The sequence below is a fragment of the Saccostrea cucullata genome, unplaced genomic scaffold, assembly GCF_032062105.1.
Source record: "Saccostrea cucullata isolate Sc308-1 unplaced genomic scaffold, CSIRO_AGI_Scuc_v1 ctg49, whole genome shotgun sequence".
Lineage (NCBI taxonomy): Eukaryota > Metazoa > Mollusca > Bivalvia > Ostreida > Ostreidae > Saccostrea > Saccostrea cuccullata.
This window is the reverse complement of record NW_026925976.1, coordinates 271,996-288,627: the sequence shown is the minus strand read 5'-3', so window position 1 is coordinate 288,627 and position 16,632 is coordinate 271,996. Positions and strand designations below refer to the sequence as shown.

The window sequence follows — 16,632 nt, the reverse complement described above, 5'->3', positions numbered from 1 at the left end:
AGGAATGCCAATGAGATATCCGGTGATGGGAGGCCGAGTAGAAATTATTTGTGGAATCCGAAATGATTATAACACTGTTGTTCGTTGGTTTAAAGATGGTAGCAGAATTCGTAGACCTCAGCCAACATATTATATGTATAACGGTCTGGTCCTTGTATTAATGGATTTCTCTGATTCTGATAATGGCGTGTATACCTGTGTAGCCGGTGATGGCATGATGTCTTCTTCTTCAACCAGACTAAACTTCGAAAATCCTGGTAATATGATTCATTCTTGTTTCTGTCTTTTCATAAGATAAACATGTAAATCCTGGGTGACTAAATAACCCACCTTTCGGATGATATACTGGACAATTTCAAATAAATTGAAGCATGATTGTGGCAAACTTTAAACGCTACTATGACACTGATTGTACAATTACAGCATAAAATTTAGAGCTGAATAATATTTATACATTTGTATGTGTTTATTAACCAGAGGCTGCAACTGCAACATATGATCCACCATCGATGAATCCCGTAATAGGAGAAAAAGCAGAGATATTCTGCAACATTCCAAATCTACCACCAGGTGTAACTGTAAACTGGCAAAAAGACGGACAGCCATTTGACACACCTACCGAAAGAGTCCAGTTTTACAATAATAACCGTAAGATTGAATTCAGCTCCGTATACCCTGAAGACGCCGGCAGTTATGTTTGTATAGCAAATGATGAGATTGGGACCTCGTACTCAACAAATGTTCAAGTCTTCAATGATGGTTGGTATTTTCACAATTTCAATATGTACAGAAAATTTGTTTTTCTTTCACTTACATGTATATGATTTAACACATGAAAGATTTTTCCAGATACTCTTCGACAAACCAGTGTTTACGGGAACCCTACATTTTTACTTTCGCAAAACGATAGACCTTTACCCAATCTTAACATAGGTAATTATACCATTTGCAAGCCAATTTCAATACAATTTACTTTTCACATAAGTTTGCTAATAAATGAAGCATTTGTTTCTTTCAAATATTATAGGAGGAACACTAGAACTACCCATTCAGTCAGGAGTTGTAGAGCTCTTATGTGCAGCCCAGTCATCAAATCCTAATGCTGTCTTTGTCTGGTTAAAGGACGGACAATATCTGTCCAGGTCACCAGTATACTATAAAGACGATGGGCGCGTGTTGGTTATTCCAGACTTCACAGCTGATGACATTGGAAATTATACATGCATCACTAATGACGAAACGATGTCATCGTCATCAACAACAGTGAATTACGTTTCACCTGGTCTGTATATCAAAATTTTATATGTTTTGTTCGGTTGTCATAATTTATTTATAAAATTAACGTTTAAATTATTATGGCAAAAAAAGTATTCGTTGCATTTCAGATTGTCCCCAAAAAAACTCCTTGAATTTTAATGGGAGAGGACTTGAACAGTGATAATTTATCATTGAATTCACTTTTAATTTTTTATTCAATACTCCATTAATAATTCACAAAGCATCCATTTTGAGGAGAATATTTCTAAAGAGGTTCGTGTAGGCGGAATACAGGAAACTAAAAAAATTGAATAAACGTTATTATAAAATTATTAAATAAATATAGAACAAAAAGATATTGGTTTTCATAATTCTCGAGTAAACTACTTACTGTTTAAGGGCAATGTGATAGATAAACGATAAACTCGTTCTATTTCATATATGACTAAAATTAAAAACTAAGGTACACGTAAATATTAATGGTTTATTTTCAAAAGTTGATAAAAGTTAAAAAAAAAAGCATTACCTAAGTCCTCTTAATAAATTCCTGAATATAGAATAAAATCTTACTAATTCACATGACACTTAAAGTTGTTCTTCAATTTGACATTGAATTCAATATAGAATTTTATCCCCACTTTTTTTTTTTTTTTTTACATATTCCTCTTTGTATCAATGTGATAATATATCTATTTCTGTCATATAAATATAGAAAACAGACCAAAACAGACGACTGAAGAAAATTGTTTTTTTTTATTTTTTATTTTACTTTATATTATTGTAGACCTAGCCCAGGCTAGATATGAGCAGCCCCACATGAATCCCCTGACTGGAGGAAAAGCTGTACTGAGGTGTAACATCCCTAATCTTCCGCCTGGGGTAGATGTGTTCTGGGAGAAGGATGGCCAGGCTTTTAATACCCCCAGTGGAAGAATTCAGTTCCTTAATAACAACCGTAAGATTGAGTTCAGTGAGGTGTATCCACAGGATGCTGGCAGCTACACGTGTACAGCTAATGATGGATCTTTAGCAACGTACTCCACTGGAATTTATGTTTTTGATCAGGGTTTGTATCATTCTATCATTTTTCCTTTGCGTACAGGTTTTTGATTTAAAAGGTCTAAAATAATGCAATATTAAACGTTATATAGTCATTAACATTAACTTAGAAATTTAAGAAAAATATTATTTTAATGGTACACATACTAGTAGTTGAGAATAAGATACAGATAAAAAAAAAAGTCCAAGATTTAAACATCGCTCAAAATCGTTTTGCAGCTTACTGTGACCTTTTAAATAACTTTGTGGTACATATGTACACTTTTCTGCAGAAAATATTACTACGGGAAATGATTTTTGAAGGAAAATTCAGTGATAAATTTCAACTTTCTTTCAGATCAACAACGAAGAACATCAGTTTATGGTCCATTAATAGAACCAGGGTTGGACGCTGGCCAAACGATTGGTGGTGTGTACATCAATATATCAATATTTTCTATATTTATTGTCAACGATAATTTTCATGAATCCATTGCCTGACTATCTGTTTGTGTGTTTTTGTTCCTTTTATTTTATCCTTTTTTATAAGCTATTGCTGTTGTTTTTTCTCTGTTTCGCCCTCAAGTACAACTATTTGAGAATACTTATTATTTATTCGTATATGTGAAAAACATAACACTAAGAGACTTCTGGGCACCGGCAATTAAAGTTTACAACCAGCAATACGCATCTGTGGAACCGAAAATACTATATTTTATGTTCTTTCCGATTATTGTTTATCCAGAGAGAATTCCTTTCCAATTTTTTTTTAAATTTTCAATTATTTATTTTACATTTATTTTTGATATAACTGTAAAAAAAAAAATAAAAACCAAAATCAAAAGTGTGCACATTTTAATTGGGTTGTCTTAAAATTAATTTTTTTAAATTCTGTTCAGACTCATCTATCTTACTATCTTACGTAGACTTGAATTGGAGAATCTTTAAAAAAAATAATATATTTTGACGTATATAACTATCTAATTTTGAATTGAAAGAATCTGTAGAGATTTTTTTTATGTAGACAATTTAGTAAAAGTACACGTTTACACGTTTTATGAGAATTGAAAATATATTTTTTAAAGGTTTGAAATGATGGTGCCTGACACAATCTGCTTCTGTCCATACAAATCTCCATTTAGCACATTTTCTATTCGTTTTATACCTGTATATTAATTTAAAATAATTTCTAGTTTAATATCTAATATTTTGAAAAGGTGAGCAGCCTATGCCCAAAAATACAAATGAACAGCCAACAGGAATTAATCCGGATATAGTGGGTGAACGTCCAATAGGAATTAATCCAGACATGGTGGGTGAACGGCCAGTAGGAATTAATCCAGATATGGTAGGCGAACGGCCAATAGGAATTAGTCCAGATATGGTGGGTGAACGGCCAATAGGAATAAATCCAGATATGGTGGGTGATCGGCCAGTAGGAATTAATCCAGATATGGTGGGTGAACGGCCAATAGGAATAAGTCCAGATATGGTGGGTGATCGGCCAGTGGGAATTAGTCCAGATATGGTTGGTGAACGGCCAGTAGGAATTAGTCCAGACATGGTGGGTGAACGGCCAGTAGGAATTAATCCAGATATCGGAGTGATCAATCCAGACACAGTAGACAGACCACCAGTGCTTGTCAGTCCAGACCCAGCAGGCGAACAGCCAGTTCCAATTTATCCTGGTGAAGGCGAACAACCTACATCTGCCTACCCAGGATTAACGCCACCTCAAACTATTATTCCTCAAGGTTGGTGAAAGCAGTTACGGAATGTGCAGAATTATTCAGATAATTTAGACTTGAAAAGGAGGTAAATGCATACATGTAAACTTATTTCATTTGATTAAATTTTACTAGGTCAACCCCTCTCATTGCCAATCGACTCTGGTAGATTATACCTCCGTTGTGGTATCCAGACAAATAATCCAAACGCTGTTATTCGCTGGTTGAAAGACGGTCGACCAATCAGGAGGAACCAACCTACATACTACATGTTTAACGGGAGAATACTAGTACTGTATGGATTTTCTGCTTCTGATGCAGGACAATACACCTGTGTGACTAATGATAGGACAATGTCTTCTTCCACAACAAATCTGCAATTTGAAAACCCAGGTTTGATTTAAAGAACACAAACTATCGTTATTCAAAATTGGAAAGAAATTAATTTATATATGTTAATAAAACAGTAACTTGATCCAATTAGCCGAATCATGCCGAGTTTAAGCATTAGACACTAGAAAGAACAAAACTCGCCCACAAACAAGCTCAACGTAATACAAGTAAAGCTACTGGTATATTTATTTAATAAATACAGCTGTATATCATTATATTTTCATACAGCTCTCTATCGTGTGCTATATATAATTTAAGAGTTTTGAAAAGACAATTTTACAGTTTGTATCTTAAAAAAGAATGTTCTCGAAGAACTTTTAATAATCAAGAAAAAGAAAAAAATATCGTTAAGCACACTGTATACTGCGTCATGAATTCACAATAAATGAAGCACAGATGTAGACACAAAGTAAAATATAAAAAAATCTGAATATGTTTCTCTAACTTTTGTCTTTCTTTACTTTGTAAAGGCTCAGCAACGGCTGTGTATGCTCCCCCAAGTTTGAATCCACTCACTGGAGGAAAGGCAGAAATTTTATGCAATATTCCCAACTTACCTCCCGGAGTTTCCGTAACATGGACGAAGGATGGTCAACCATATGACGTTCCAAGCAACAGAGTGGAGTTCCTCGATTTGAACCGTAGAATTGTGTTCAGTTCAGTTTATCCTGAGGATATCGGTAGATACGTCTGTATTGCAAACGATGCGACAAGAACCACATATACGACCGACGTGAATGTCTTTGACGATGGTAAGGGTGGTCACTTATACAGATAAAACATAACATAATGCGAGGACATAATTATACAACCTCATTAATTATGACCATTAATCAGTATTGTTTGTGAGCTTATCTAAATATTATCTAAAACTCTTTTAACAGATACTCTTCGACAGACAGATGTTTATGGAAATCCTACATTTTTGCTTTCACAGTTAGATAGACCCTTACCTAATCTGAATATTGGTAATTTTATTTTACTGTTTGGCTACTAACTTATTCATTTGATTTTTATTATACATTGGTTCAATCATTGTACGTTTGCTTTTTTTTTTTTATATGTGTAGGAGGAACGTTGGATCTTCCTTTAGAATCAGGAGCTATGGAGTTGTTATGTGGAGTTCAAACAAATAACCCCAATGCCGTATTTACTTGGTTGAAAGACGGACAGCCTATCACAAGGACTCCAGTATTCTACCAGGACGATGGTCGCGTGCTTGTCATACCGGACTTCTCACCTGCTGATAATGGAAAATACACATGCATCACCAATGACAGGATGATGTCCTCGTCGGCTGCAGATGTCAGATTCGTTAGCCCAGGTATGAAATGTGATCCACAATGTATATGGTTTAAGTAATTGTCCTCATGATCAATCGATTTGTGGCTTTATTTTTCATATATACGTATGTTTTGGAACAATATGTTTTTACTTCTGTTGGAGCACATTTTGATTATGAAACGGGTACCTGGCACGTACACGTAACTACGTTTTGAATTACAGAGAAAAGGATATTATTTAAAATTAGTGTGAAGTTTAAATGAGCAGTGTGTAGATATGGTTGAAAAATACTTTATAATCAAAACAAGGCATGCTTAAACTAGATAGGAAATATGTTGTATATGTTTCTTTAGTTTAAAATCCATATCCATAGACTCAGGATAGGCAAACGATAAGGGTTCATATATAGGTCAATGTATTTTATCTTATGAATATATCTTATGAATTAAAAACAAGATTGTTCATTTTTTAATTTCAGCAAGATTATCATGATTTAACAGTCACATTTTAACCAATAATCATTTTACGTAAATATGATTTCTTTTTTGACAGAAATAGCATCAGCTGCATATTTACCTCCTGAGAGGAACCCCTTGGTTAACGACAAAGCAGAGATTTATTGCAACATTCCAAACTTAGCTCCAGGAGTCCCGGTCTTCTGGGAGAAGAATGGTCAAGCATTTGACTCTCCTAGCCCAAGAATACAGTTCCTGAATGATAATCATAAGATAGAGTTCAGCACGGTATATCCAGAAGATGCTGATAGCTACACATGTACATTAAATGATGGATCAGGGGAAAGCTACACAGATCTATTAACACCATATGCAACAGGTAATTAACATTATGTACAATCAAAACAATAAATACATGTATCTCCCTGCATAAGCTGATAAAGTTCTGTGCAATAAATAAGTGATAGAGAAATCGATGGTTTTGAATTCCTGTCGTCAATATCACACTCTTTCATGGTCATGGCACCTGATCCCACCTCTGATGTTCTGGAGGTCCATGTTTGCTCTGCTCCAATTTTGTATTGTTAAATAAACTTTTGACCTTAAAAATTGTTCGTTCTCTCTATACATTGATTTGATTGTAGATGCGGAGAGGGCAGATGCAGTGTATGGACCAAACCGAGTGATTGAGATTCCAGACACGTTGCCTCCCGAACCACCTCAAGCTATACTCCCTGTAGATCCAATGGATCCAAATAACAGTAATTTTTTTTATAATAATTGATTTAAATTACAATTGTAGTTTTAAAAATAGTTTCATTTAATTTAAAAGAGACATTTCAAACTCGACTTTGCAGATACTAACTGCTTTAAAGAGCAGATAATAAAGCAATGTACATGTATTAAAATTACTATGAATTTGTACCAATTAAGGGTGGCATTCTGGTTGTTGCAATCAATGTCATAATAGTTGTCTGCTCCTTTATTATTTTTGAAAAGATGTTGTTTCAAGAAAAATACACAGTTAAATCTGAAATCGAATATCCGTAAATCTTTATATATTAAACATATTATAGCGAAAAAAATTAGTAATCGACTCTACGGCTGTCAAACACAAATCGTGCTTTCATCAGTTGCCAGACCTATTTTTGTTCGTTCCTTTGATCAATATTTATCTGATTGTATACTATTTACTGCATAAGGAGTATATGCAGAGCTGACGAGGCTTATGTGCGATGAAATAAAAAAAAAATTAAAAATCAGCTAGATTTTTAGTCTTAAGTTATTTTTAAAACAGACATGGAGAACATGAATGTAAAATTTTAAACAATTAACAACAGTTGGTGTATCAAACTGAATTAACCTGTAAATGACACCAGGCTTTGTTTATTGAATATATAATGCTTCACAAAAACGGACATAAAATGAAATCTAACGGTGTTTTCTATTGATATAGTGCTAATTATCTGTATGTGACACTTTAAATCTTTTATACATCAGTTCCTGTCCAGCCAACTGCTATAAACCCAGATACATTGGGTGAACAGCCAACAGGGGTTTACCCCGATACAGGTGAACAACCCACATCTCTCTATCCCGGATTAGCACCTCCTCAAAGTATTATTCCACAAGGTTCGTAAAAATATTGCTAAATGTTGCTTAAGGCATATTTATTGAAATTTTATACGAAAAAGATAAAAATGATAGACTAACCTAATGAAAACTAAGTATGATGCAAGTAGTTGGAATTTTTATGATAAAACTTTTTTTTCTCTAGACCAACCCCTGACTTTACCAATCGACGCTGGTAGATTATACCTCCGTTGTGGTATCCAGACAAATAATCCAAACGCTGTTATTCGCTGGTTGAAAGATGGTGGACTAATCAGGAGAAACCAACCGACATACTACATGTTTAACGGGAGGATACTGGTCCTGATGGGATTTTCTGCTGCCGATGCAGGGCAGTACACCTGTGTGACTAATGATCGGACAATGTCTTCTTCTACTACAAAGCTGCAGTTTGAAAACCCAGGTTTGATTTAAAGAACACAAACTATCGTTATTAAAAATTGGAAAGAGGTTAAATATATATATATTTATTGGTTAATAAAACAATAACTCCATCCAATAAGCCTAGTTGACAGGCATTGGACAATAAAACGAGCAAGTCGCACCCCACAAACAGGCTCCACGTGATACGATCTCTCAATTTAAATTACTGTTATATTAATGAATATATATTATGATAATATATCATACAGCTCTCTATTTAAGTTAATATATAATAAAAGAGTTTTAAGATCAATTTTACATTTTTGTATCAAAAACAAAACGTTTTAAAAGAACTTTTAATGTACAGGAAAAAAAATCGTTAAATGCTTACTGAGTCAGGAATCAAAATGAAGTGAATCACAGATGTAGACAAAAAATATAATACATATAAACAAATCTGAATATGTTTATATAATCTTAAGATTTCTTTACTTTGTAAAGGCTCAGCAACGGCTGTGTATGCTCCCCCAAGTTTGAATCCACTCAGTGGAGGAAAGGCAGAAATTGTATGCAATATTCCAAACTTACCTCCCGGAGTTTCCGTAACATGGACGAAGGATGGTCAACCATATGACGTTCCAAGCAACAGAGTCGAGTTCCTCGACTTGAACCGTAGGATTGTGTTCAGTTCAGTTTATCCTGAGGATATCGGTAGATACGTCTGTATTGCAAACGATGCGACAAGAACCTCATACACGACAGACGTGAATGTCTTTGACGATGGTAAGGGTGGTCACTTGTACAGATAAAACATAACATAATGCGAGGACATAACTATACAACCTGATTAATTATGACCATTGTTCAGTATTGTTTGTGAGCTTATCTTAATATTATCAAAATCTCTTTTAACAGATACTCTTCGACAGACAGATGTTTATGGAAATCCTACATTTTTGCTTTCACAGCTAGATAGGCCATTACCTAATCTGAATATTGGTAACTTAATTGTACTCTTTGAATACTAGCTTATTCTTTTTCTAGCTCATTTTGTACTAAAACTTACTCTAATCCAATCATTGTACATTTACGTTTATATACGTGTAGGAGGAACGTTGGATCTTCCTTTAGAATCAGGAGCTATTGAGTTGTTATGTGGAGTTCAAACAAATAACCCCAATGCCGTGTTTACCTGGTTGAAAGACGGACAACCTATAACAAGGACTCCAGTATTCTACCAGGACGATGGTCGCGTGCTTGTCATACCGGACTTCTCTCCTGCTGATAATGGAAAATACACGTGCATTACTAATGATAGGATGATGTCCTCATCTTCTGCAGATGTCAGATTCGTAAATCCTGGTAATTATGCAGTTTTCATTTTATTTTTTCAACAAATTAAGAAAAAGTTAAAATGCAGTTATAGTTTATAGATGCAAAAATTACCGTTCATAATTCAAATGCACACTCATATGATCTGCGTTAAATGGGAAAGAGCATTTCAACAAATAATTATATGAATATAGAAAACATAAGTTTTGATATTTTAAATGTATTTTTAAAGAAACGGCATCAGTTGCGTATCAACCTCCTGAAAGAAACCCGTTGGTTAACGACAAAGCAGAGATTTATTGCAACATTCCAAACCTAGCACCAGGAGTTCCTGTTTTCTGGGAGAAGAATGGTCAGCAATTTGATTCTCCTAGCCCCAGAATACAGTTCCTGAATGACAATCGTAAGATAGAGTTCAGCACGGTGTATCCAGAAGATGCTGGTAGCTACACATGTAGATTGAATGATGGATCAGGAAAAAGCTACACAGACCTATTAACACCATATGCAACAGGTAATTTCATTTAAACATGTAATCTTGCACTCGACAACATAAACCAGTTGAAAATCAGCTACACGTATACATTTAATTTTATTTTATTAGCAAAATCATATTTAGTTAATGTACTGGTTGTTAACTTAGTAAATTTTAGAGATACATTATCATATTTTCATTCATAAATGTCTCTTATCTTTGCATGGTGTTTTAATAAATGTTCCATAAAAATGAGAACTCTGGAATCGAGCTCGAAAAGATAAAAAGAAGATTGTTCCCACGAATGTCAAATTCGTACCTTTAAAGCTTGAATACGCTGTCGTTATTGTTAGATATGGAAAGGATAGATGCAGTGTACGGTCCAAACAGACCACGAGACATTCCAGAAACTTTGCCTCCTGATTCCCTTCAGCCTACAGGTATAGAGAATCTAATTTTTAAATTTACTGCGATTGGGCAAAATCAAATTTGACTTTGATTCCAAAATTTAAGTGTTGGTTCACTAGGTTGCAGATGGAGGCACAAAACACACAATGTAAACGTAATTGATGTAGATAAGGGTCAGTTGAATAACCGTACAAATAAAAAGAAATCGTGACTGTGCGTTACGTTATAAGAAATGTAATAATAATAATATTAATTATTTGTAAAAAAAAAAAATACTTTTAGTCATTAATAGTGCTAGCCCACGTAGGGAAAATATTTACATAGAGATATAACGAATTTTTAAGACTACAGGACATTTTATGGACTTTATATTTGATTCTTTTAGGTCTGCAAAGAATTTGCAATGTACTATCATCTTTGATTTTATTGTTTGCTGACAAGTAATACGGATCAATGATATTTTTTTTTAAAGTTTAATGCTGAAAACCTACTATGTTTAGTAAAAGAGGCATATGCACGGGTTGTCAATAAAATAAACACTTTGTTTCTTAAATATGAATACCCTGACAAATGTGTAAAAGAATAATTTAATTAAGACCATGATATAGTAAATCTGTAAACTTTAAGGCAATACAGATTATTATACGAATTTTTAAAGTCTATTGATGGGCAAACACTGAAACAGACTTGCAAGATCCAAGAAATAAAAATATTATTGTAGTTTTTAAAATAATTAACGTTTATATGGAAGTAAAGTGTTTGGTTTATAAAATCTAACTCAATTTACAGAAGGGAGAGATTGTACTTTTGCTTCCGAAGAAAAGTTTGACATTTAGAAAGGATGACAAATCTTATGATTTTTGTATGGTAGTAAGCATCACATTTACTATGGTCTCTCCATTTTTATTCGTCTGACCTTTCTGTTCCATTTTTCCCATTGCTAAGGTATCAAGACAATTTTCCCGACTCTAAATAGTCGATTCGAACTTCACTGTGATATACCAGACCTCCTCCCTGGCATCGACATTATATGGAATAAAAATGGACAAACGTTTTTGCCGTATGGCATAACACCCCGGATATATTTCATGGAGAACAAGTCTGTTATGGTATTTCGGTCAATATTACTTGAGGACTCGGGGGATTATACATGTATCGCCGATGATATAATGGAATCCTCCCACACGACACGACTAGAGGTCAAAGGTGAAAATCACGCTGGTGAATTTGGGTCTGGTTTCTTTCTAACTAAGCTAGGATGATTTTATAGGTGGATGCAGAGAAGCGAGTATTAATTATGGTGTGCCTTGGTTTATTTGTTCTGTTTGTTTTTAAACCTAAACAAGTTCAGTTACTGACAGTTTCCTAATCACATCTACAGCATAACCTGTTCTGTGATTGCCGTATAAATGATACCTTCTTTCTTAGTTCTTTTAAGTTTAGTATGTAACTTAATTAATTCTAAAACTTTTTTAAACCAAATGACTTATATTTACTTATTCATGAATACTCTTTTTAAACGACCTCATTTATACGGCTTTCCTTTGCTTTGTGTTTTCTTTTTTAATTTTCTTTTTTTTTGTGCCCTGCATTTTAGCTAGATAATAAATTATTTTAACATACCGTAAATCTGGAAATTTTTACGTCGATTTATTTTTGCGAATTTGAGTCAAAAAGCTGTTGATTAATTTTATCGCTTCAAATTTTTGCGAATTGTCCCTGGTGCTAAAATTAAAAATCACTGAAGATTTTCATATCAGGTTATTTTTCAAATAGTATGCCCAGTTAGAATACCACCAATATACTCACAACGTGGCAAGAAATTGCAAAATCGCTCCCAAACAATTTTGATAAAAATGCAAAAGGATTTGCACTGAAAATAATTTCTAAATCAATTATAACAAACATTTTAGAGGTTGTGTATGCCTTTTAACCTAAGGTATATTCCCAATGAAGAAAAAAATAACTAATTTTCTCAACGTTTTATTTTTTTCTCACCTAAAATTTACACGCCACGTTTACATTCGGAACTTCCTAGTAAATTGAATTTGACCCGTGTTGATTTAGATAAAATGACAGTTCTCTCTTTATTGGCAATTTAATTGATGAAAATAATTAAAAAGGGACATACCGCCTCAGTGCTTGTCAAATCATCGGACGATATTGCATATAATTAGGGCGATTTACACGCACGGGTAATTAACTTGTAGTTATATAGTAGACTAGTGTAAACAGGTTTCTTTTGAAAATGACCAGTGCTTACCGACGCCTATTCACTGAGTTAAAAAAAGACCGACGAGTTCTCAGAAAAAATTCTTCACATGTTCGATTTATTTTTAAGAAAAATATTTTTGCGAATTCAATGCACGCGCAAATTTGCTAAAAATTTATCTACACTAAAAATTTCCAGATTTACGGTATTAAAACTAACAAAGACATGAAAAGCTTTTTACATGTTTCTTTTCTGACATTTTTAAAAACATTTGATAGTTATTCTTGTATTGAAACATTATACATTTTATTCCCTTTATTTGAATTGATTTTACATTTGACGTTAAGGAATTATTCCTCCAATGGACCAATCGCCAAGCGATCCAACACCAACGCCCGATGCAACAAACCCAGACGTAGTATCTGGACCATCGGAAATATATCCCATGGATCCGAATCAACCACCGGATTCTGTGAATCCAGATTTAGTACAACCATCGTCAGTCGTTTACCCTGGAGATCAAAATCAAATTCCTCAAGATGTTAATTCAGACATAGAACGTCCACCTGTAGACACAATTCCTGTTGATCCAACTCAACCACCTGAGTTCATTAATCCAGATTTGGTAGCCCCATCGCCAGATATATTCCCTGGGGAATCAAATCAACCACCGGATTCTTTAAATCCTGATTTAGTACAACCACCTTTAGACATATACCCTAGAGATCAAAATCAAATTCCACAAAATGTAAATCCAGACATGGTACGTCCTCCGATAGAAGCAATCCCTGTGGATCCAACTCGACCACCAGTGGCCATTAATCCAGATTTGGTAGCTCCATCGCCAGATATATTCCCTGGGGAATCAAATCAACCACAGGAATCTATTAACCCAGGTTTAGTACAACCACCTTTAGACATATACCCTGGAGATCAAATTCCACAAGATGTTAATCCAGACATAGTACGTCCACCGATAGATGCAATCCCCGTAGATCCGACTCAACTACCAGAGGCCATTATTCCAGATGTGGTAGCTCCGCCGCCATATATAATTCCTGAGGATCCAAATCAACTACCAGAGGTCATAAATCCTGACATGGTACCTAGGCCATCTGACATATATCCAGATACGTCACAACCTTTAGATGCTACAAATCCAGATATTTTCCCTCGACCAACAGATATAAGCCCAGTAGATCCAACTCAACCACCACCATCAATAAATCCAGATATGGTGCCTGGACCTCCTAATGTGTATCCTGGAGATAACAATCAACCACCGGATGCCATTAATCCAGATTTGGTTTCCACACCGTCAGACATATATACTGGAGATCCAAATCAACCACAGGATGTTATAAATCCAAATGTAGTACCCAGACCTTCAGACATTTATCCCGGGGATCAAAATCAACCATCAGATGCTACAAATCCGGACATGATACCTAGACAACCAGATGTGTTACCTATAGGTCCGAGTCAGCCAATTGATGCCATTAATCCTGACATCCCACCAAGGCCAAAAGATATATATCCCCGAGAACCATATGAACAACCGGGAGCTCTAAATCCGGATATTGATCCGTCTCTTGATACAAACCAAAACTATTTAAGCCCAAACCGACAGCCTACGCCTATAGATAGACTTCCTGAACCAGGTATAAGTTACTGACTGGATAATGTTATCCCATGTATAACCCGATTAACAAATATTCCCATGTATGTCACCTCAACAACTCCAGGTAGCTCTAACTAAATGTGTCATTTCCTCAGGCATTCCTTCCCATCCTTGTTCCCTTAGCTTCCATAATCCTCCTCCACTACTGCCACCATTATGAGCTTCAGATGGAAGTCATGTGTATTATTTCATATCCAGTCAAGACTATACATTTGCTTCGATCTACAACTCCTTGCTTTATATAGTAAAGGTGGTCAGCTTCTGTAGAATTAAGTCGCTTTGATTTTTGCATGGTAAGGTTGTTTTGATGTATGATTTTTTTTTTATAAATGGAAAATGTTAGAATGTAATGAACGTTTGTTTTGCAGGGAAAGATCCTTTTTTACGACAAGAAGCACTTTATTAAAAGATCGCTGAATATAAAAAAAATATTTTGCTTGATATTTTCTACTGTACATGTGGTATATGTTACCGGGACAAAGCTTTCCAGTCTTTAAATCAGTAGTGCTGAGCTTTAAGATGAAAACCTACTCAGTAATAAGTTACTGATGTACATGCTTTTAGAATAAAGTAAGAATGACCAAACTATAGGTGAATTGGAGAAGCCAGCATTAATTATGGTGTGCCTTGGTTAGTTGGTTCTGTTTGTTTTTTAACATTAACTTAACAGGGTTTCCTAACCTGACAGTTTCCTAATCACTTCTACAGCATAACTTGTTTTGTGATTGCCGTATAAAGGGTTTTTCAAAATCTTTTTCCTCACTATTTTAGATTTAGTCATCAACATAATTCAAACATTTTTTTAAGCAGAAGTTCATTATGTTCATTATGTGGAAGTATATTTACAACTATTTTATTAATGCTCCTTTCAAACAACCCCATTTATACGGCTAAAATTGCTTTGCATTTTTTATAGTATATTTTTTGGCCCTATTTTTGGGTTCGATTATAAATTGTTTTATTTTAGCGAATACAAACTAACAATTACATGCTAATAACACTGTTTATATATTATCTTCCGAATTTTGAAGTTTTTATATTTCTTTTTGTAAGGTAACAGCATATATTCATTCTTTAAAAATTTAACTATACCACTGGTAAATGATTGTAGTTTGTATGGTTAATACATGTTATTTTAAAACAAAGAAAAATCATCTTTATATTTGTTTGAATTGATTTTATATTTGATGTTAAGGAATGATACCACCAACGGACCAATTCCCTAGCAATCCAACACTAACATCAGATCCAACTAATCCAGACATGGTATCTGGACCATCAGAAATATATCCTAGGGATCCAAATCAACCACCAGAACCTACTGATCCAAGATTAGTACCATCACCCTCAGACATATACCCGGTAGATCAAAATCAAATGCCACAAGATGTTAATCCAGACATAGTACGTCCACCGATAGACGCAATCCCTATGGATCCAACTCAACCACCGGATGCCATTAATCCAGATATGGTGGCTCCGCCGCCAAATATCTACCCTAGGGATCCTGATCAACCATCAGAGACGGATATAAATCCTGGCATGGTACCTAGGCCATCTGACATATATCCAGATACGTCACGACCGTCAGATGCTATAAATCCAGGTATTTTCCCTCGACCATCAGATCTAAGCCCAGTAGACCCAAATCAACCACCAGAATTAATAAATCCAGATATGATGCCTAGACCTCCTTATGTTTATCCTGGGGATAACAATCAGCCATCGGAGGGAATTAATCCAGATGTGGTTCCTATACCATCAGATCCAAGTCAACCAGTTGATCCCATTAATCCCGATATCCCACCCAGGCCAGCAGATATATACCCCCGAGAACCAACTCAACCACCTGGAGTTTTAAATCCAGATATTGTTCCATCTGTTGATACAAACCGTAATGATTTGGGTCCAAATAGACAACCTACATCACCGATAGATAGACTTCCTGAACCAGGTATAAGTTACTGGATATAAGCATCCTATGTATAACCATATTTAACAAAATCCCCATGTACATCACCTGAATAGCTAGCTCTAACTAAATGTGTCATTTCCTCAGGCGTTCCTTCCCGCCCTAGTTCTTTTAGCTTCCCTGGTGGTGCTCCTCCTCCTCCTCCACCCCCACCAAGACCAGATTTTGGTGGCACTGGTTTGTATTATTGCTTATCCAGTCAAAAGTGCATACTTTTGCTTCTACACCTCGCTTGATATAGTAAAGGTGGTCAGTTTCTGTTGTAGAATACAGCTGCTTTGATTCTTGCATCTTAAGGTGGTGTTAATTATAAAGTATGGTAAATCTTAGACGGATGGAAAATGTAAGAATGTAATGACGAACGTTTGCGTTTGCTTTACAGGGAAATACTTTTAATTATGAT

The 16,632-nt window shown here is 34.9% G+C and overlaps 1 protein-coding gene across 1 annotated transcript in view; it reads left to right on the top strand.

Moving 5' to 3' along the window:
• The window catches only part of LOC134270215 (uncharacterized), a 75,931-nt gene that overhangs the window by 26,456 nt on the left and 32,843 nt on the right, over positions 1-16,632 (top strand). Inside the window, exons 24-46 of the mRNA XM_062752405.1 lie at positions 3-257; positions 478-759; positions 850-933; positions 1,028-1,282; positions 2,042-2,323; positions 2,654-2,722; positions 3,513-4,049; positions 4,158-4,415; positions 4,886-5,167; positions 5,300-5,383; positions 5,485-5,739; positions 6,252-6,533; positions 6,799-6,915; positions 7,655-7,786; positions 7,932-8,189; positions 8,651-8,932; positions 9,065-9,148; positions 9,257-9,511; positions 9,714-9,995; positions 10,310-10,396; positions 11,310-11,585; positions 12,924-14,237; positions 15,453-16,211. Coding sequence (XP_062608389.1) covers positions 3-257; positions 478-759; positions 850-933; positions 1,028-1,282; positions 2,042-2,323; positions 2,654-2,722; positions 3,513-4,049; positions 4,158-4,415; positions 4,886-5,167; positions 5,300-5,383; positions 5,485-5,739; positions 6,252-6,533; positions 6,799-6,915; positions 7,655-7,786; positions 7,932-8,189; positions 8,651-8,932; positions 9,065-9,148; positions 9,257-9,511; positions 9,714-9,995; positions 10,310-10,396; positions 11,310-11,585; positions 12,924-14,237; positions 15,453-16,211 — 6,771 coding nt within the window. The remainder of the gene's footprint in view (positions 1-2; positions 258-477; positions 760-849; positions 934-1,027; positions 1,283-2,041; positions 2,324-2,653; positions 2,723-3,512; positions 4,050-4,157; positions 4,416-4,885; positions 5,168-5,299; positions 5,384-5,484; positions 5,740-6,251; positions 6,534-6,798; positions 6,916-7,654; positions 7,787-7,931; positions 8,190-8,650; positions 8,933-9,064; positions 9,149-9,256; positions 9,512-9,713; positions 9,996-10,309; positions 10,397-11,309; positions 11,586-12,923; positions 14,238-15,452; positions 16,212-16,632) is intronic.